Source organism: Saccopteryx leptura, chromosome 6 (assembly GCF_036850995.1).
Source record: "Saccopteryx leptura isolate mSacLep1 chromosome 6, mSacLep1_pri_phased_curated, whole genome shotgun sequence".
NCBI classification, from domain to species: Eukaryota; Metazoa; Chordata; class Mammalia; order Chiroptera; family Emballonuridae; genus Saccopteryx; species Saccopteryx leptura.
Window position 1 is genome coordinate 156,536,376 of NC_089508.1, and position 21,992 is coordinate 156,558,367.

The 21,992-nt window shown below is 42.5% G+C and overlaps 1 protein-coding gene across 3 annotated transcripts in view; it reads left to right on the forward strand.

Moving 5' to 3' along the window:
• The window catches only part of SEC24A (SEC24 homolog A, COPII coat complex component), an 87,082-nt gene that overhangs the window by 60,345 nt on the left and 4,745 nt on the right, over window positions 1-21,992 (forward strand). For all 3 annotated transcript variants that reach the window (XM_066387976.1, XM_066387977.1, XM_066387979.1), the window contains 5 exons: window positions 5,129-5,239; window positions 13,438-13,613; window positions 15,597-15,734; window positions 19,714-19,818; window positions 20,385-20,477. In XM_066387976.1, the coding sequence (XP_066244073.1) occupies window positions 5,129-5,239; window positions 13,438-13,613; window positions 15,597-15,734; window positions 19,714-19,818; window positions 20,385-20,477 (623 nt within the window). The remainder of the gene's footprint in view (window positions 1-5,128; window positions 5,240-13,437; window positions 13,614-15,596; window positions 15,735-19,713; window positions 19,819-20,384; window positions 20,478-21,992) is intronic.

Below are 21,992 nucleotides of genomic sequence, written 5' to 3' on the forward strand. Positions count from 1 at the left end.
TTTATTTTTCTTAGCCATTTTATTATATAGGTATTTAATTAGAGTCAGGCACTGAAATATGTTTTGATGACAAAATAGTCAATAAACTGAATTTAAGAAATCCTTTTCCTCATAGAGCTTATTCTAGTAGGGGAGATATAATTAAAAGGATAAATAAGTAAAAAGTGTATTATGTAGTGATATTAGGTAAGGATAATATAAAGCAGGTTAATGTTTTTGTCCTAAAGATGATGTGAAGACTGGCTAAGTTTAGTTTTTTATTTTAAAGTTTACCATTCTCAGCCACTAACTCTGTTTTACCTCCTTAAAAAATGTTTCAGGAGTGTTTCTGTGCTATGTATACTCACCTCTACAGCCCTTCCAAAATCTATAAAGAGTATGTAATTTTAAAGGCATTTGAGGCCCTGGCCAGTTGGCTCGGTGGTAGAGCATCGGCCTGGTGTGCGGAAGGCCTGGGTTCGATTCCCGGCCAGGGCACACAGGAGAGGCGCCCATCTGCTTCTCCACCCCTCCCTCTCTCCTTCCTCTCTGTCTCTCTCTTTCCCTCCTGCAGCCAAGGCTCCATTGGAGCAAAAGATGGCCCGGGCACTGGGGATGGCTCCTTGGCCTCTGCCCCAGGCGCTAGAGTGGCTCTGGTCACAACAGAGCGACGCCCCGGATGTGCAAAGCATCGCCCCCTGGTGGGCGTGCCGGGTGGATCCCGGTCAGGCGCACGCGGGAGTCTGTCTGACTGCCTCCCCGTTTCCAGCTTCAGAAAAAAAAAATAAATAAATAAATAAATAAATAAATAAAGGCATTTGAATGAAAACTTTTAGTATTAGAGAATTTTACTTTTTTATTGTGATTGTACTTAACCCAGCATATCATAAATTAAAAGTAAGATAAATTTCTGTTTCTTGATACCATTTTTAAATAACAAATGGAGAACATCCTGTTTCCTTTTTTTTTTTTTTTTTTTTAATTTTTTAAATTCATTTTAGAGAGGAGAGAGACAGAGAGGGAGAGAGAGAGGAGAGAGAGAGACAGGGAGAGAAGGTGGGGAGGAGCTGGAAGCATCAACTCCTATATGTGCCTTGACCGGCAAGCCCAGGGTTTCAAACCGGCGACCTCAGCATTTCCAGGTTGACGCTTTATCCACTGCGCCACCACAGGGAGGCTCCTTTTCTTAACATTAAAAAAAAAACATAATTAACATATGATAAAATCTACCATTTTAGGCCTTCGCCGGTTGGCTCAGCGGTAGAGCGTCCACCTGGCGTGCAGGGGACCCGGGTTCGATTCCCGGCCAGGGCACATAGGAGAAACGCCCATTTGCTTCTCCACCCCCCCCCTCCTTCCTCTCTCTCTCTCTCTCTTCCCCTCCCGCAGCCAAAGCTCCATTGGAGCAAAGATGGCCCCGGTGCTGGGGATGGCTCCTTGGTCTCTGCCCTAGGCGCTAGAGTAGCTCTGGTTGCAGCAGAGCGATGCCCCCTGGTGGGCAGAGCATCGCCTCTGGTGGGCGTGCCGGGTGGATCCCGGTCGGGCGCATGCGGGAGTCTGTCTGACTGTCTCTCCCCGTTTCCAGCTTCAGAAAAATACAAAAAAAAACAAAAAAACAAAATCTACCATTTTAGTGTACAGCTCCACAAGATTTGACAAATACATGTATTTATTGTGTAATTACCACTGCAATCAAGATATCATAATCAGTTTATTACCCCAAAAATCTCATGTTTTTTGGATTTTATTTTATTTTATTTATTTATTTATTTATTTATTTATTTATTTATTTATTTTACAGAGACAGAGATAGATAGGGACAGACAGACAGGAACGGAGAGATGAGAAGCATCAATCATTAGTTTTTCGTTGTGACACCTTAGTTGTTCATTGATTGCTTTCTCATATGTGCCTTGACCGTGGGCCTTCAGCAGACCGAGTAACCCCTTGCTCGAGCCAGTGACCTTGGGTCCAAGCTGGTGAGCTTTTCTCAAACCAGATGAGCCCATGCTCAAGCTGGCGACCTTGAGGTCTCGAACCTGGGTCCTCGGCATCCCAGTGTGATGCTCTATCCACTGCGCCACCACCTGGTCAGGCCTGGGTTTTTTTTAAGTTATTCAGTGATACATCTGTTAAGGGGTTACTATCCAAAATTTGTAAAGAAACCCATATAATTCTCCCTAGCTCCTGGCAGTTTTCTGATCTTACAGTTTTTGCCTCTGCAAGAATGTCATATAAATGAAGTCATACATTAGATAGCCTTTTGTACCTGGCTTCTTTCACTTTGCATAGTGCATCCAAGATTCATCTATGTAATTACACCAACCAGCAGTTTGTTACTTTTTATTCCTAAGTAGTATTCCATTGTACCCAGTGTGTGTATTCACTTTCCAGTTGAAGTTCATTTGGTTATTCCTAGCATTTGGCAATTTCAAATATAGCCCTTGTAAACATATATGTACAGATTTTGTGTGAGCATCAATTTTCATTTCACTTGTAAATACCTGGGAGACAGATTGCTGGGTTGTATGGTAAGTATATGTTTAACTTTTTAAGAACCTGCCAAACTGATTCCAAAGTGGCTTTACCATTTTGCATTCCCACCAGTAGCATATGAGAGTTCCAGCTGCTCTGTATCCTCACCAGCATTTCAGTGTTTAGTTTTTTTTTGGTTTTGGTTTGAGGTTTTTGTTTTTAACCATTTAAATAAACTATAGAGGTATCTCTTTCGGTTTTATTTTGTGTTTCCCTAATAAATAATATTGGATATCTTTTCATATACTTATTGTTGGAAACTTGGGGTTGTTTTGTGAAAAAGGTGATAATTTCTATGCATGTAAACAAATCTCTCATTTGTGATAATTTCCCTTAGATGAATTCCTAGGATTAGAAATATAGAGTGAGGCCTGGCCTGTGGTGGTGCAGTGGATAAAATGCTAAGGTCACCGGTTCGAAACCCTGGCTTGTCCTAGTCAAGGCACATATGAGAGTTGATGCTTCCTGCTGCTCCCCTCTTGCGCGCACTCGCGCTCTCTCTCTCTCTCTCCCTTTCCCTCCCTCCTTCCTTTCTAAAATGAATAAATAAAATCTTTAAAAAAAAAAAAGAAATATAGAGTGTAGTAATGAACTGTCTAGAAAAATCTTGGTATTGCCAAATTTCTATTCAGAAAAAATTTACTGATTTATAGGCCCTCATGTGCCCTTTTCATTTCAGCCTCTGATTTTTTTATTTATTTATTTTTTTTTTTTGTATTTTTTCTGAAGCTGGAAAAGGGGAGAGACAGTCAGACAGACTCCCGCATGCGCCCGACCAGGATCCACCTGGCATGCCCACCAGGGCGAAGCTCTGCCCACCAGGGGGCGATGCTCTGCCCCTCCGGGGTGTTGCTCTGTTGCGATCAGAGCCACTCTAGCGCCTGGGGCAGAGGCCAAGGAGCCATCCCCAGCGCCCGGGCCATCTTTGCTCCAATGGAGCCTCGGCTGCGGGAGGGGAAGAGAGAGACAGAGAGGAAGGAGAGGGGGAGGGGTGGAGAAGCAAATGGGCGCTTCTTCTGTGTGCCCTGGCCAGGATTCAAACCCGGGACTTCTGCACGCCAGGCTGACGCTCTACCACTGAGCCAACCGGCCAGGGCTCAGCCTCTGATTTTATGTGGCTATCGTTGCTGCCATTTTGATAGGCTAAATATTATATCTACTTTCTTTTAACATTGTTTTTATCAAGAATAGAAACTCTAAACAATGTTACCTTTTGTGCAGATATTTCTTTTTTTAAAAGTAATAGGAATTTTGAATATTTACATTTTCATTAGTTTTAAATTGTAATGTTCATCTCTGGATTTTTGGGGTTTTTTCTCTGGTATTCGGAGTCTTGCTAATCAGAAATTAAAGGTTGAAATGATGTGTATATATAATTATATATATATATATATACATATATAATTTTTTTTTAAGTGAGAGGAGGGAGGGATAGAGAGACAGACTTCCACATGCGCCTTTACTAGGATCCATCCAGAGACCCCAGTCTGGGGCTGATGCTCAAATCAACTGAGCTATCTTTGGCACCTGAGGCTGACACTGGGCTAGGACCAACTTATCTATTGTCAGTGCCTGGGGCCGAAGCTGTAACCTGTCGAACCACTGGCTGTTAAAGGGGAAAATAGAAAGAAGGGAGAGAGGGAGGGGAAGAGAAACAGATGTTTGCTTCTCATGTGTGCCCTGACTGGGAATTGAACAGGGACAGTGTTCTTATCCACTGAACCAACTAGCCAGAGCTGATGTTTTATATTTGATGGTTGTCAAAAGGTTTTCATTTTTGTTTTTTATATTTATTGATATTTGTTCTTATGGCTAAATTACCAAAGAGAAAGTATTGTGACTATTAGGCCATTTCTTTTATGTTTTCTTCCTGTGATGAAAGAGAAAGGTATAAGATTTCTCTCTTGACTTTGAAAATCAAAACACAGACTCAAGAACATATTTTGGAGTAATGTCATATATAAAGTTTTGTGTGAATATACTTATGTATATTTTTATTACAAAAGATAAAATAACAAAAAAGTTTAGAAAAGCCAGCTTTTAAAAGCTCAAATTTTACCATTGTTTGAATCCATCCCTGTTGTCTTTTCAGCAATAAATTGAACAAAAAGATTTGTAGTAAAAATATTTATATAAATAAACACTTTAGAGTTTCACATTAAAGTTTTGATCTCTACTACCTATTTAATCCTACTTGGTTTTAAATAAAAAAGTGATTCTACTGTAAACTTTTTTTTTTTTTTTTTTACAGAGGCAGAGAGAGGGATAGATAGGGTCAGACAGACAGGAACGGAGAGAGATGAGAAGCATCAATCATCAGTTTTTTGTTGCGACACCTTAGTTGTTCATTGATTGCTTTCTCATATGTGCCTTGACCGCGGGCCTTCAGCAGAGCGAGTAGCCCCTTGCTCAAGCCAGCAACCTTGGGTCCAAGCTGGTGAGCTTTTCTCAAACCAGATGAGCCCACGCTCAAGCTGGTGTCCTCGGGGTCTTGAACTTGGGTCTTCCACATCCCAGTCCGACGCTCTATCCACTGCGCCACTGCCTGGTCAGGCTATTGTAAACTTTTTAATATAGTTTATCTCTTACTAACATTTTTATGTTTTCCCAAAAGGTGAAAGAAGAATTCGTGTTCATACTTTGTGTTTGCCTGTAGTTTCAACTCTGAATGAAGTTTTTCTTGGAGCTGATGTTCAAGCAATTTCAGGGTTATTGGCCAATATGGGTAAGAATTTTTATTACCTATTGTCAATATTTTACAGGTAATAACATTAGAAAAATCCACAGAGTTTTGTTTTTGTTCAAATAATTAGCTTTAAAGGTTTCAGTGTTTTGGATCCCATGTATGCCTGTTAAATAACTTTTTGAATAAAGAATCTGCTGCATATTGCCTTATCTTTTAAATTTAAACTGTTTTATTGAGGCCCTGGCCGGTTGGCTCAGCGGTAGAGCGTCGGCCTGGCATGCAGGGGACCCGGGTTCGATTCCCGGCCAGGGCACATAGGAGAAGCGCCCATTTGCTTCTCCACCCCCACCCCCTCCTTCCTCTCTGTCTCTCTCTTCCCCTCCTGCAGCCAAGGCTCCATTGGAGCAAAGATGGCCCGGGCGCTGGGGATGGCTCCTTGGCCTCTGCCCCAGGCGCTAGAGTGGCTCTGGTCGCTGCAGAGCGACGCCCCGGAGGGGCAGAGCATCGCCCCCTGGTGGGCAGAGCATCGCCCCTGGTGTGCATGCCGGGTGGATCCAGGTCGGGCGCATGCGGGAGTCTGTCTGACTGTCTCTCCCCGTTTCCAGCTTCAGAAAAATACAAAAAATAAATAAATAAATAAATAAATAAATAAATAAACTGTTTTATTGAGATATAATTCATATAACATGTAACTTTACCCATTTTAAGTATACAATTCCACTGTTTTTAGTGTACTTACAGGTTTGTGTGGCTGTCACCTCAATCTAATTTTAAAATATTTCTATCACCCAGAAAACAATCTTATGCCATTAACAGTTACTGCCCACTTTCTCATTTTTTCCCTTGTTGACCTCAGGCAACACTAAACTGCTTTCTGTCTCCCCCGGCTAGCGGAGCATTGTCCCACTACACCAAGGTTGTCTGCTTGATTCCCAGTCAGGCACTTGCAAGGAATCAATCAATGAGTTCATGAATAAGTGAAACAAGAAATCAATCTCTCTCTGTCTCTGTCTTCTCTCTCTTTCTCACACACACACACACACTCTCACTCTCTCAAGTCAATCAAATAAAGAAATTTTTTTTTTTTTAAATGAACTGCTTTCGGTTTTATAATCTCTCTCCTATGGACTTAAATTATCATTTCTTAATGTTTAATAGTAGTGGTTAATAGCTCTTTTATGAGCTCTGTAACTTGGATTACAAGAGACAGTGTTCTATAAAGATCATTAGACCTTGGAGTCATGGAATTTGGGATTGCAAACCAGTTTACTATCACATATACAATAAGTTTGTAGCCTTGGACAGATCCCTTGGACTAACAGATTTATTAATATTTTCATGCCAGTTTTTTTCTTGACATATTTTTGGGGGGTCCCTTTCTCAAACATATAGAGTTTAGCATAATTTTGGTTCTTGCTCTTTTTCTCCTTCAGGGAAGACTGCCAGTGGGTCCATTTGCTCAAACTCAAATCTACCTGTAACTGGAATAGTTACACATTTTCATGCATTTCTTACAGGGAAGATTTTTTTTTTTTTGATGGAGGCTGGTGAAGGGTCAAACCCCACATTAGTCTTCCCATATGTTGTTAAAGATTATGAGCGTGACCAGTGACGGCACAGTGGATAAAGTATTGCCCTAGGACACTGAGGTCCCAGGTTCAAAACCCTGAGGTCACTGGGTTGAGTGAGGGTTCATCCAGTTTGAGCACAGGGTTACCAGCTTGAGTGCAAGATAATTGACGTGATCTCAAGGTCACTGGCTGAATGAAGTAAGGTGTCACAGGCCAGGGCTTGACCCGTTTCTTTACGTGTCCTGACCAGAGATTGAACTGGCAACCTCTGTGCTTCGGGACACTGTTCCAGCCATCCAAGCTATCTGGCCAGGACAGTATTTTGGCTATTTTTAAAATGTCTTCACAGGCCCTGGCCAGTTGGCTCAGCGGTGGAGCGTCGGCCTGGCGTGTGGGGGACCCGGGTTCGATTCCCAGCCAGGGCACATAGGAGAAGCGCCCATTTGCCCCCTCCCCCTCCTTCCTCTCTGTCTCTCTCTTCCCCTCCCGCAGCCAGGGCTCCATTGGAGCAGGGATGGCCCGGGCGCTGGGGATGGTTCCTTGGCCTCTGCCCCAGGCGCTAGAGTGGCTCTGGTCGGCGGAGCGACGCCCCGCAGGGGCAGAGCGTCGCCCCCTGGTGGGCAGAGCGTCGCCCCTGGTGGGCGTGCCGGGTGGATCCCGGTCGGGCGCATGCGGGAGTCTATCTGACTGTCTCTCCCTTTTCTAGCTTCAGAAAAATACAAAAAAAAAAAAAAAGATGTCTTCACAATACTCTGGCCAGTGGTGTGGTGAATAGAGCATCGTCCAGGAGCAGTGACAGCACTGGCTTGACCCCAAGGTCACCAGTTGCACAACTGAATGGAACAATGATTTGATACATCTCTCTTTTGCTCTTTCTTTCTCTTTCCTTCCCTTCCTCTTTCTCTCTAAAAACAATAAATCAATAAATAAACTTTTAATTTTTTTTTAATTTATTGATTTTAGAAAGGAAGGGAACCTGGTCTGTGGTGGTGCAGTGGATAAACCTTCAGCCTGGAATGCCAAGGTTACTAGTTTGAAGCCCTGGGCTTCCCTGGTCAAGGCACATACAACAAGCAAGCAATGAACAACTAACATAAAGCAACTATGAGTTGATGTTTCCCATTCCATGCTCCCCTCTCTCTCCTGTCTCTATAAAATAAAGTATTAAAAAAAAAAAAAGAAGGGAGAGAGAAAGACAGGAACATTGAATCTGTTCCTGTATGTGCTCTGACTAGGTATTGAACCGGCAACCTCTGTGGTCACACCAACAATAAATAAACCTTTAAAGAAAAGTATTGCCTGAACTTTGGTAGTGCAGTGGATAAAAGTGTCTACCTGAACTAAAATGCTGATGTCACTGGTTTGAAACCCTTGGTTTGCCTGGTCAAGGCACATATGGGAGTTGATGCTTCCTGTTCCTTCCCTCCATCTCTCTCTGTCTCTTTCTCTCCTCTCTCTAAAATGAATAAATAAAATCTAAAACAAAAATAGAAAGAAAAATGTTCATAATAGTTTTCTTCACTGAATTTGATTGATTCAAATATGCACATTTTTTCACATCATTCATCATTTTAGGAAAGTTTTCAGCTGTGATTTCTTCAAACAAGTTCTCTATCCTTTGTTCATTCTCTTCTCCTTCAGGAACTCCAATAATGCAAATGTTGTTTCTTTTCATGTTGTCACAGAAGCCTCTCATAGTTTCCTCAGCCTTTTTTTTTTTTTTTTTTTACAGAGACAGAGTCAGAAAGAGGGATAGATAGGGACAGACAGACAGGAACAGAGAGAGATGAGAAGCATCAATTCTTTGTTGCGACACCTTAGTTGTTCATTGATTGATTTCTCATATGTGCCTTGACCGGGGGGCTACAGCAGACCAAGTAACCCCTTGCTCGAGCCAACGACCTTGGGTCCAAGCTGGTGAGCCTTGCTCAAACCAGATGAGCCTCGCTCAAGCTGGCGACCTCGGGGTCTCGAACCTGGGCCCTCCGCATCCCAGTTCGATGCTCTTATCTACTGCGCCATTGCCTGGTTAGGCTCCTCAGCCTTTTTGAGCCTCTTTTCTTTTTGCTGCTCTGCTTCTGTTCTTAACTTTATTTTGTCCTCTGAGTTACTGATTTGATCCTCTACTTCCTCCAACCTGCTATTGATTCCTTCTAGGGCAGTCTTAATTTCAGATATTGTGTTTGCCATTTATGACTGGTTCTTTTTTTATGGTTTCAATTTACTTTTTAATGCTTACTAAATTCTCATGATCAAACATTTTTAATTTTTACTCTAAGATCCTTGAGCATTCTAATAACCATTATTTTAAACTCTGCATCTGGTTGTTTGGTTACTTCCATTTCACTTAGTTCTTTTTCTGGGGAATTTCTCTTATTGATTAATTTGGGCCATATTTCTTTGCCCATTTTGTCTATGTGTTAGGTAGCTCTGCTCTGACTTCCAAATTTGTTGTGATGTCTTTATGAGGAAGGTGGGCTCAGTGGTACTAACCTCTAGGCCATCTGAGCTCCTTGCTCTAGGAAGTTTTCTTGAAGGTAATATTAACCCTCTTGTTGTATGTAAGTCTTGAATGCAGTTTGCCTTTTCGTGGGTGGAGTTAATCCTTCAGGCTGGCTGTCTCTAAGGGTCAACCTTGATCACATGTATTAGATGCTGTGCAATGTCTGTCCTATGGGGCATAGTTATTCTCATCAGGGTCTGGTGCCTGCTGGACTCCTCCTTTGGGTGTGCTGGTTATGTAGCTAGTTGAGTCTAGCGTTGGTGTGGTTTCCTACCTACTACTGGTTGTGTTGGTTCTGGATCCTCTTGGGTGGGATTCTTGTACAGGCTGATGTCAGATGTTGTTTGTAACCCACTGTGGGCTACCTGTCTGTAACTACCACTCTGTTCACTGTTTGTGTCTTTGTTTTCTGTGCCTGAGTGTGCATGGGAGAGGCCAACCTGTGTATAAGGATCGACTTTCTCCTGCTTAGGGCTGAGGGCAGCTCTATAAAAGGGTCCAAGTTCCTTAAGACTTGCCTCAACATTTTAGCTGCTCTACCTCCTCTTTCAGCTGCATGATCTTCCCAGAGTCTTCTGTAGAAAGATTGTAGAGGGCACTCAGACTGGCCTCACCACATTAACCCCTCCACAGGTTGCAAACTTAGTGAGTTAGGAAAGCTGAGGTTGGGATGATAATGTTATTGGTACCCCATACTTCAGGGGTCTCTTGGTAGGAGCTCACTACTAGGAAAGAGGCCCCTTCTCCAGAGCCTCAAACACTGCTGGATACTTCAATTCTACTTCTCCTCAGTGAGGTGAGTGGCAGGTTCAGATTGGGTGGGGCCGACAGTCCCCTCTGCAGAAGTTCTTTTAGCTGGGGATCACCTGATCTCAGAAGAAGATTGAGAAAGTCTTCCACTGGGGCTGATTGTGCCTGCCCAGAAAGTGGCTAAGCCCCTTGATTGGTCCCAACAGTAGGCTCCAGGAAACTCACACTTTGAATGCCTGTGTTCTAAGCCTCTCTCCTTTCACCCTGTGAAACTTATCCCAGCGGGGGCAGGATACTATAAAGCTTGGACCGGGACTGTAAAGCTCTGTCTTGTCCAGTGCGTTTGAGCTGCTGTGAGGTGCTGACCACAGAAAGCGGAATTGCCTTAGGTGGGTTTGATGCCTGACAAGTTTTCTCTTTGGATATGCTGCTAGAAAGATTACTTGGTCCTGCTCTGATTTAGTCTGTAGTTGGCCACTGGTTATGTTGGTTCTGGGCCTCTTAGGAGGGAATTTGGTGCAGACCAGTAAGACACTGCCCATGATTGGTTCTCACCAATCTTTTTGGAGCTGTAAGCAAACCAGAATTAGTGGCTGCCTCTTCTGGGCTTAGGTGTACCTGGAAGGACCATGCTGCACACCTAGGCTGGCTTTTACCAGCACTGGACCTGGGGGCAAGTCAGCATAAGTCCCAAGGTTCCCTGAGAGCTGCTTCCTCTGTCCACTGGCTGCTTGTTGGGTTCCGCCCCTGAAAAAACCTCTGGTAGTCTAAAGGCTGGGGCAATTCAGGGGTTAGGAAAGGTGGTGGATGTGGTTCCTACCCCAGAGCCTCAGGTGTCAATCTGTCCTCAATTTTTTCATAGACCTCAGTGGGGTGTGGCCACTAGGAGTCTGGTGGGTGTGACCTCTGAAACCCAGACATTTGGTCTGCCCACAGTCCGGACAGATTCTCCTAAATCTCCCATGAGGTAGAAGCACCAATTTTATTCTCAAGAAAGTGGGGGGAGGTGAGCTCCCGCTTCAAAGCTGGACAACTGAGTCACTCTCACACCCCCTGCTTCCTGGCCAACACTGCTTGCTTCTCAGTAGGCCCAATTTTCACAGGGTGGGGCAAAAGAGATTCCCAAGGGTGAGGTAGTTGCTTTCCCCCAGGCTGATGCTTCACTGAGGGGACTGCAGTATTGGAAAGTGATTCAGCACAGGGGTTTCGGTGGCCATCCCCCACTGTGTCTGTCCCCAAGGCCCTGAATTTCATACTCTTCTCACTCGACTCTAGTCCACTTAACCCTCCCTACACCAGAGCCCAGGGCATGTGGCTATGAATAAGATTTTCTGCATCGGCCCTTTAAGAGCATGACTGTCTCTGAGAACTCCCATCTCTCTCAAAGATAGAAACCTTGCCTCTTTTCACCACAAATGCTATGTGGGCACCTCTTCTAGGCTCTGGGGCTCTAGGCTGGTGTGCCCAGCCTAGGGCTTAGGACTCATACCTCTCAGGGAAAATCTCCCCACAGCTGAGAGTACCTTCGGACCCTTTGCTGCTGCTCACTCCTGGGAGTGAGGCAGCCCTTTTCACATCTCTGCCCTTCCTGCCAGTCTCAGTGTGGTTTCTGTTGTGACTCCTTGGTTATAGATTCTTGTTCATTTAGTCCAAAGTTGGTTTTTCAGAATGATTGTTCTCATATTTAGTTAGAATTTGTTTGGTCCTGGGAGGTGGCAGTTGGAACCTCCACCTATTCTGTCACCATCTTGGAATCTCAGTAGTCTTCATTCTTTCTTGCCTGTGTACAATTTTGGTCATAGAAGTTACTAATATAACTTAATTCAGTATATTTTTTATGCCACATGAATTGAGTTTAGATGTAGTTTGAGAGGTTTTTAAAACAAGTATAGTGTTTTTAGTATTAAAAAGTTTTTGAGCCCAGGCTTGGTAGCTCAGTTGGTTAGAGCTTTGTTCCTATACATAAAGGTTGCAGGTTCGATTCCCCAGTCAGGGCACATGCAAGAATCAACCAATGAATGCATAAGTAAGTAGAACAACAGATCTCTCTCTCTCTTTCTTGCTCTCTCTCCCTCTCTTTCTCTTTCCTCCTCCCCTTCCCCTTTTCTCTCTATCTTGCTAAAATCAATGAAAAAAAATTTTAAAACCCTGACCAGGTGGTGGTGCAGTGGATAGAATGTCAGATTGGGACATGGAGGACCCAGATTCAAAATGCCAAGGTCAGTGGCTTGAACACGGGCTCATCCAGCTTGAGTGCAGGCTCATGAGCTTGAGCACGGGGTCACTGGCTTGAACATGGGATCATAGACTGACCCTATGGTCTCTGGCTTGAGCCCAAAGGTGGCTGGCTTGAAGCCCAAGGTTGCTGGCTTGAACAAGGGGTCACTCGGTCTGCTGTGGTCCCCCAGTCAAGGCACATATGAGAAAGCAATTGATGAACAACTAAGGAGCCGCAACGAAGAATTGATGCTTCTCATCTCTCTCCCTTCCTGCCTGTCTGTCCCTATCTGTCCCTTTCTCTGTCTCTATCACAAATATATATTTTTTGAATATGTAGAATGCATATAAACAGAGTAATATGACACATGATGAAAATAATTCTCTAATAGATCTTTTTTAAAAGATTGTGTTTATTGATTTTAGAGAGAAGAGGGAGAAAGAGAGAGAAGGGGGGGGGAGTGGGAAGCATCAACTTGTAGTAGTTGCTTCTCTCTGTATGTGCCTTGACTGGGCAAGCCCAGGGTTTTGAACTGGCAACCTCAGCATTCCAGGTCAATGCTTTATCCACTGCGCTACCACAGGTTAGGCTCTAAGAGCTCTTTCAATAAATATAATAAAAAATTCTCTGTGTTAAAAAAGCATGTATGTTTAATTGCAGAGTTTTTCTTTCTCAATGATACACAAAATAAAATGGTGAGTTACAATTAATAACATCTTAGATTCTATATAATACTGTTTTCCCACTTTATAGATAGGGAAACTGAGGCTTATGAAGGTTAAATTACTTGCTAAATTATCATACAGCTAGGAAATAACAGAGTAGCATTTCAGCAGACGTTGGTTTGATTCTCCAAAGTATGTGCTTTTAATTGCTGTGTTTGGCTTCTTATATACATAATAAATTGGAGAGAGAATTTGTATAATTAAAAAATGTGGCCTGAACTGTGGTGGCACAGTGGATAAAGCATCGAACTGGAACGCTGAGGTTGCTGGTTCGAAACCCTGGGCTTGCCTGGTCAAGGCACATGTGGGAGTTGATGCTTCCTGCTCCTCCCTTTCTCTCTCACTCTCTTTCTCTCTAAAATGAATAAATAAAATAAAAAATTTTTAAAAGATTAAAAAAATGTATTTTTTCTATTCTGTGAGGTAAACTTTTATTTTATTTTTTTTGTCCCTATCCCCACCTCTATTAGCTGTTGACAGGTCTGTGACTGCCAGTCTGAGTGATGCTCGGGATGCCCTAGTGAATGCCGTCATAGACTCTCTTTCAGCTTATCGTTCTTCAGTCCTAAGTAACCACCAGCCTGGACTTATGGTTCCTTTTTCTTTGCGGCTTTTCCCACTCTTTGTGTTGGCTCTCCTTAAACAGGTAAGATAATTAAAACCAGAAACTTACATAGCAAAAATATAAAAAGGCATGGCCGTGGCCGGTTGGCTCAGTGGTAGAGCGTTGGCCTGGCGTGCAGAGGTCCCGGGTTCGATTTCCGGCCAGGGCACACAGGAGAAGTGCCCATCTGCTTCTCCACCCCTCCCCCTCTCCTTCCTCTCTTTCTCTTCCCCTCCCGCAGCCGAGGCTCCATTGGAGCAAAGATGGCCCGGGCGCTGGGGATGGCTCCTTGGCCTCTGCCCCAGGCGCTAGAGTGGCTCTGGTCGCAACAGAGCAACGCCCTGGAGGGGCAGAGCATCGCCCCCTGGTGGGCGTGCCGGGTGGGTCCCGGTTGGGCACATGCGGGAGTCTGTCTGACTGTCTCTCCCTGTTTCCAGCTTCAGAAAAAAAAAAAAGAAAAAGGGGGGGGGAAATATATACATATAAAAGGCAAAATTTTTATTCTCTGAGTCCCTAAACATTGTATAGATAACTTTATGTCAACTAAGTGGGGTTGTTTTGTTTTGTTTTTGCCACAGACTTTTCTGGGGACAAGAACCATAGCACTTAGCACTGACATACCACATTTTGTTTATTATTTACTTCTCTCTCACTAGGACTTTTGTCCATGAAGACAGGATTTTTATCTTTTTTGTTCATTATTTTTTCTTAACACCTAGAACAAACAGTTCTAGTACATAATAGGTACTCGGTAATTTTTTTTTTTTTTTTTTTTTTTTTGGTATTTTTCTGAAGTCAGAAGTAGGGAAACAGTCAGACAGACTCCCGCATGCGCCTGACTGGGATCCATCTGGCATGTCCACCAGGGGGCGATGCTCTGCCCACCTGGGATGTTGCTCCACTGCAATTGGAGCCGTTCTAGCGCCTGAGGTGAGGCCATGGAGCCATCCTCAGCGCCCAGGCCAACTTTGCTCCAATGGAGCCTTGGCTGCAGGAGGAGAAGAGAGAGATAAAGAGGAAGGAGGGGGGAAGGGTGGAGAAGCAGATGGGTGCTTCTCCTGTGTGCCCTGACCAGGAATTAAACCTGAGACTTCCACACACCCGGCTGATGCTCTACTGCTGAGCCAACCGGCTAGGGCCGGTAAATATTTTTTGAATGAATAAAGGGAGCTTTTGTTCTTCTATTTCCCACAGTGCTTTTTTCTTTCTTCGTTATTATCCACATGCCCATTTAAAATATCTTAAGAGCCTTTTTTTTTAAGAGCCTTTTTTAATCTTTATTTTTAGTCACTGCAATTGTTTTAAGGCATAATTTCATTACTGTTATCTCTGACTCTTCCTACTCCTTCCCATCACTAGATCACTAGGAACACTTATAACCTTACCTCAAAACTTCATTATTCTACCCCCTAGCCTAGTAGCTCAGTTGATTAGAGTGTTGTCCTGATGCACCAAGGTTGTGGGTTCGATTCTTGGTCAGGGCACATGGAAGAATCAGCCAATGAATGCATTTGTATTATTATTTTTCCTGGTTGATACTAATATGTAACCTTTGTATATTGTTTAATTTCTCTAACTATGGAAGAAACAAGGATGGTTAACCACCATTAATCATCACCCCGCATTTATAGACTACTTAGATCTTTGGTTTTTCGTATATGTATTAGTTTGTCATCTGTAGTATAACTTTATCCCTCTGTGGTGGTATTTGTTTTTATATACTACCATATATGAACACTATATGGTAGATAGAGTGTTTAGCTCTTTTCACTGATTAGGAAAAAGATACCAGAGAGATCAAAAGACTTTGCCATGGTTAGTTAATTAATTTCTCAAGACTATTAGTTGGGGTTATAGCTAAAATTTAGTACATGCGTGTGACTTCTTAAAAGATATTCTTTAAAGAATAATTAACAGCAAATTTGCTAATTTTGTCAGAAGATAATTTTTTAACAACTGTTATTTGCAGTTTTATATGTATTTTTTAAATACCTTTTGTCTTTGTGGGGGTGGTTTTTGTTACAGAAATCATTCCAGACTGGGACGAATGCACGTCTAGATGAACGCATTTTTGCTATGTGTCAAGTCAAAAATCAGCCCTTAGTTCATCTTATGCTTACAACTCATCCCAATTTATATAGAGTTGACAATCTTTCGGATGAGGTAAGATTAATTCACTTTTTAGTGGGTTTTACTTGAAGGTTTATAAACCAAATTATATCCATGTCATTACAGAAATGAGGAATGGCTTTGTTTTGCTTTGTTTTTTTAAGCTTTTTATTCTATTTCTTCGCTATTTCTATGAAAAGATATTTTGATTTTGGGAAGCTCCTGAAAACAGCGCCTTTATTTAAGTTGCCTAAGACAAATCACTAGAGCAGAGTTAAGTAAATGAAGAGATTGTCAAATTGACCAGAGCAACCTTTGATTTATTTCTTTAAACAAATTGACTGGAAAGTAGTACCCTACAAATCAAAATAGATCTAAAACACACCAGCTCAATTTTTAGTGTTATTAAAGAAAAAATATTATAACATTATTTGTCCTCAGTAGGAAATTTACCTAAAATCCCAAGCATGAAAATGTTAAATCATATGGGAGTTGATGCTTCTTGCTTCTCTCCCTTCTCTTTCTCTCTCCCTCTTTCTCTCTTTCTCCTCTCTAAAATGAATAAATTTTTTAAAATGGTGTTCAAATTACGATATATATATCAGAAATAATATTTTGGTTAAAACCTTTCAAAGTTTAAAGAATTTAATAGAGCTTACATATAGAAAGTAAAAATTGCCAGCCCTGGTTGGGTAGCTCAGTTGATTAGAGCATGATCCCAATATACCAAGGCTTTGGGTTTGATCTCCAGTAAGGCACATACAAAAATCAACCAGTGAATGCATGGATAAGTGGAATGACAAATCGATCTCACACTCTCTCTCTCTCTCACTGTCCCTTTTCCTCTCTAAAATCAATCAATAAAAATAATTTCTTTTTTAAAAGTATGAATTGCCTGTGAAATTTAAGGTAACTTTTAGCAAATGAAAACTGTTGAGAACATTATTAGTTTGTATTACAGAAATAATAAATCAAGATTAATCCTGTATTTGACAAGTTCAACTAATTGGGCCTACCTTTTTCTCACATTAGAAAATGGCATATTGCCTTACCAGGCGGTGGTGCAGTGGATAGAGCATCGGACTGGGATGCGGAAGGACCCAGGTTCGAGACCCCGGGGTTGCCAGCTTGAGTGCGGGCTCATCTGGCTTGAGCAAAAAGCTCACTAGCATGGACCCAAGGTCACTGGCTTGAGCAGGGGGTTGCTCAGTCTGCTGAAGGCCCATGGTCAAGGCACATGTGAGAAAGCAATCAATGAACAATTACGGTGTCGCAACGAAAAACTGATGATTGATGCTTCTCATCTCTCTCCGTTCCTGTCTGTCTCTACCTATCTATCCCTCTATCTGACTCTCTCACTGTCCCTGTAAATAAATAAATAAATAAATAAAAATTCTTTAAAAAAAAAAAAAGAAAATGGCATATTAGCTTGACCAGGCAGTGGCGCAGTGGATAGACCATCGGCCTGGCATGCTGAGGACCCGCAATCAAAACCCTGAGGTCTCTGGCTTGAGTACAGGCTCATCCGGCTTGAGTGTGGGCTCACCAGCTTGAGTGTGGGATCATAGATATGACACCATGGTCGCTGACTTGAGCTCAAAGGTTACTGGCTTGAGGCCCAAGGTCACTGTCTTGAGCAAGGGATCACTCACTCTGCTGGAGCCCTGTAGTCAAGGCACATATGAGAAAGCAATTAATGAACAACTAAGAAGCTGCAATGAAGAATTGATGCTTCTCATCTCTTTCCATTCTTGTCTGTCTGTCTATAATAAAAACATGGCAAATTAACATAAAAATACAAATACAATACACCCTGCTGTTTGGCTCAGTGGTAGAGCATTGGCCCAGCATATGTATGTCCTGGGTTTGATTCATAGTCAAGGCACACAGGACAAGCACCCATCTGCTGCTCCACCCCTCCCCCTCTTGCTTCTCTCTCTCTCTTCCTCTCCTGCAGCCATGGCTTGATAGAAGCAAGTTGGCCCCTGACGCTGAGGATGGATCCATGGTCTCACCTCAGGTGCTAAGAAGAGCTTGGTTGCTGAGCAATGGAGCAATGCCCCAGATGGGCTTACCGGGTGGATCCCAGTCAGGGCACATGCAGGAGTTTGTCTCTGCCTCCCTTCATCTCACTGAATAAAAATACACACACACACACACACAACAATATATTGTATTTCTTTTTTTTGTTTTGTTTTTACAGAGACAGAGAGAGAGTCAGAGAGAGGGATAGACAGGGACAGACAGACAGGAACAGAGAGAGATGAGAAGCATCAATCATCAGTTTTTCGTTGTGACACCTTAGTTGTTCATTGATTGCTTTCTCATATGTGCCTTGACTGTGGGGCCTTCAGCAGACCGAGTAACCCCTTGCTCGAGCCAGCGACCATGGGCTCAAGCTGGCGAGCTATGCTCAAACCAGATGAGCCCGTGCTCAAGCCCATGCTCAAGCTGGCGACCTTGGGGTCTTGAACCTGGGTCCTCTGCATCCCAGTCCAACGCTCTATCCACTGCGCCACTGCCTGGTCAGGCTTGTATTTCTATAATATGGAAACCACCAGAAAGAAGAAAAAAAACACTCATAATATTTGCATTCAAAGACAAGCGCTATTAATATATCAGTGTGTTTTTATCAGGACACTTTGGCCTACAGGTAAGCTTATGAAGAAAAGATGGCACTCAGAAACAAACCACAGAAAAAGCTGGCGTCAAACTAGTCAGGTTTAGCTCAGATTCAGACCCTTTGTATTGCCTCCTTTTTTCAGATCAGTCTTCTCTACTAGACTAGAAAACAGAGCCACTGATATCTTCCCTTTAACACCAGAGCAAGACAAGGCTCTTTTTTCTTAGTTCACATTAGAAAACCTGTAGGGGAAATTTTTGATGTGCTATAATAGGTTTATAGTCTCTCCTGCTTCCGATATATCCTAAGGCCAGAGGTCTTACAATGAAGAGTTATGAATATTTAAAAGGTGTGTTCGAGTGTTTTAATAAATAAATGTTAAATTGGGAAGAACTAGCCTGACCTGTGATGGCGCAGTGGATAAAGCGTCAACCTGGAATGCTGAGGTCGCCGGTTCAAAACCTTGGGCTTGCCTAGTCAAGGCACATATGGGAGTTGATGCTTCCTGCTCCTCCCTCCTCCTTCTCTCTCTCTCTCTCTCTCTCTCTCTCTCTCTCTCTCTCTCTCTCTCTCTCTCACTCTCTCTCCTCTCTAAAAATTAATAAAAGTAAAAAAAAAAAAAAAAGTCCTGGTATGTCCGGAGCCCCTCCTTGGGGCGGCTTGTCAGCTTTTTTTTTTTTTTTTAAATTTGGGAAGAACTATTAAATCCCTCAGGATATGTACATAACCCAAACCAACTATTATTATTAACTAAATTTCAGACTTTATTTGAATCTCACTAATGTGGTTTGAATTTCACTAACTCCAATTGCATTTATTGTATTGATTTTTAAAATAATAATTAAGATTAGAAGTTAATTTGGCTTTATTTCACAGTGCTTTGTTTTGATAAGTGATAAATATTTCTTCATCCTTTTATATTTAAATATGAATAATTGCCCTAGCTGGTTGGCTTGTGGTAGAGTGTCAGCCCTGTGCTTGGATGTCCCGGATTCGATTCCCAGCCAGGGCACACAGGAAAAGCAACTTTCTGTTTCTCAACCCTTCCTCCTCTCACTTTTCTCTTTCTCTTTCTTTCTCTCTCTTCCTCTCCTACAGCCATGGCTCAGTTGGAGCAAGTTAGCCTGGGCACTGAGGATGGCTCCATGACCTCGCCTTGGGCGCTAAAACAGCTCAGTTGCAGAGCAACGGCCCCAGATGGGCAGAGCATTGCCCATAGGGGACTTGCTGGGTGGATGACGGTTGGGGTGTATGCAGGAGTCTGTATCTTTGCCTCCCCAGTTCTTACTTAAGAAAAAAAAAAATTTAATATAAATAAATAAATAAGGATAATTTCCAGAAACCTTTTGGTTAATTGTGACTTCATATTACCTATATCTAAACGTTTTCATCTTTTGTTTCATTCCTCAGGGAGCTCTCAACATCAACGATAGAACTATACCTCAGCCACCTATTCTTCAGCTTTCAGTGGAGAAGCTGAGCAGGGATGGAGCTTTTCTCATGGATGCCGGCTCTGTGAGTGGTCTGATTCAGTTCTTCTGTATGCACACTACTGTACCTTCATTCCCCTTAATATCCTTCTTCCTGAACAAATTATATGATACTTAATCTACATATAATCGTATTGGCCACCATCTCCCTCCAGTCTTCTTTCATACCAAGCGTAAAATGTCTCATCTTGATAAATAGTAGTTATTAGTAGTTCTGTTGAAAGCAATACAATATCACTAAACTTATTAATCATTTTGATTTTTTGAAACATACTCAGTGGTCTCAGATTCGAAACCTCAAGGTTACTGGCTTGAACGCGGGGTCATTGACATGATCCCGTGGTCACTAGCTTAAGCCAAAGGTTGCTGGCTTGAGCAAGGGGTCACAGGCTTGGCTTGAGCCTCCTGGTCAAGGCACATATGAGAAGAAACCAATCGACAACTAAAGAGATGCAACTATGAGTTGATGCTTATCTCTCTTTCTCTCTCTCTCTCTCTCTCTCTCTCTCTCTCTCTCTCTCAAAAAACAAACAAAAAAAACTCAACTCACTCTTATGCTATATCTCAGAAAGATTTTCTTCCTGTCCCCAGGTACTGATGCTTTGGGTTGGAAAAAATTGTGGACAGCATTTTTTCAGCCAAGTTCTAGGAGTTCAAAGCTATGCGTTGATTCCGCAGACTATGGTAAGATTGTCTTATAGTGATTGTAATAGACTTAAAGGGCACTTGAAATGTGGCAAAAACATGAATAGCCTATTTTGAAATCATAGTATAATACTAAAACTTTTTCCAAAGAAGAAAGTTTTCCCACAGATTATTTCTGTTCCAATTGAAAATACTCATTTTATGTTTTAAAGGTATTTTTGGGGGTTATTTTGCATCATTGGCTTATTTTTTAAAATAATTTTTTATCTTTCAATTACACTTGATGTACAATATTATATTAATTTCAGGTATGCAACCCAGTGATTAGACATTTATATAATTTATGAATTAATCACCCAGATTACCTAAATGTTTTTATGTGTCTGACAGTGTACTACTTTTTTAGAGAAAATAATTTAATTGAAAGTAATTCAAAATAGAAATAGCTTGCTGCAGTTGGCATTAGTGTTAAGGCTTTTTAGTTCTTTGTATTTTGGGCATGTGATTTCATTGTTCTTTGAGAGGGTTCTTTTAACTGCTGCTTTGGAGTAAGAACTAAGTTAATTGCGAAACAAGCAAATGACGTGATCAGTGTCAATTGGATTACTATTGATTATTGAAGAAATTCATAATGGACACTAGCTCTGTGACCTTGGACAAGTAACTAGCAGCCTCATTTGTAAAATAAGAATGTTGCCTGACCTGTGGTGGCGCAGTGGATAAAGCATCAACCTGGAAATGGTGAGGTCGCCGGTTCAAAACCCTGGGCTTGCCTGGTCAAGGCACATATGGGAGTTGATGCTTCCAGCTCCTCCCCCACTTCTCTCTCTCTGTCTCTTCTCTCTCTCTCTCTCTCTCTCTCTCTCTCTGTTTCTCCCTCTCCTCTCTAATATGAATAAATAAATTAAAAAAAAAGAATGTTGTTGGCCCTGGCTGGTTGGCTCAGAGATAGAGCATCGGCCCAGCATGTGGAAAGTCTCAGGTTCAATTCCCGGTCAGGACACACAGGAGAAGCGACCATCTGCTTCTCCAACCCTCCCCTCCCATCTCTCTCTCTCTCCCCCTCCCACAGCCATGGCTTAAATCAGGGGTCCCCAAACTTTTTACACAGGGGGCCAGTTCATTGTCCCTCAGACCGTTGGAGGGCCGGACTATAAAAAATTCCTATGCACACTGCACGTATCTTATTTTAAAGTAAAAAAACAAAATGAGAACAAATACAGTATTTAAAATAAAGAACAAGTAAATTTAAATCAACAAACTGACCAGTATTTCAATGGGAACTATGGGCCTGCTTTTGGCTAATGAGATGGTCAATGTCCGGTTCCATATTTGTCAGTGCTAGCCGTAACAAGTGATATGACGCTCTCTGGAGCCGTGATGCGTGCGTTTAGCGTCACCGGAAGTAGTGTACGTGAGCAACGCAGCGCTTTGCGGCGCCGCCACATACAGTGCTCCTCTCACTGACCACCAATGAAAGAAGTGCCCCTTCCGGAAGTGCGGTGGGGGCTGGATAAATGGCCTCAGGGGGCCATAGTTTGGGACCCCTGGCTT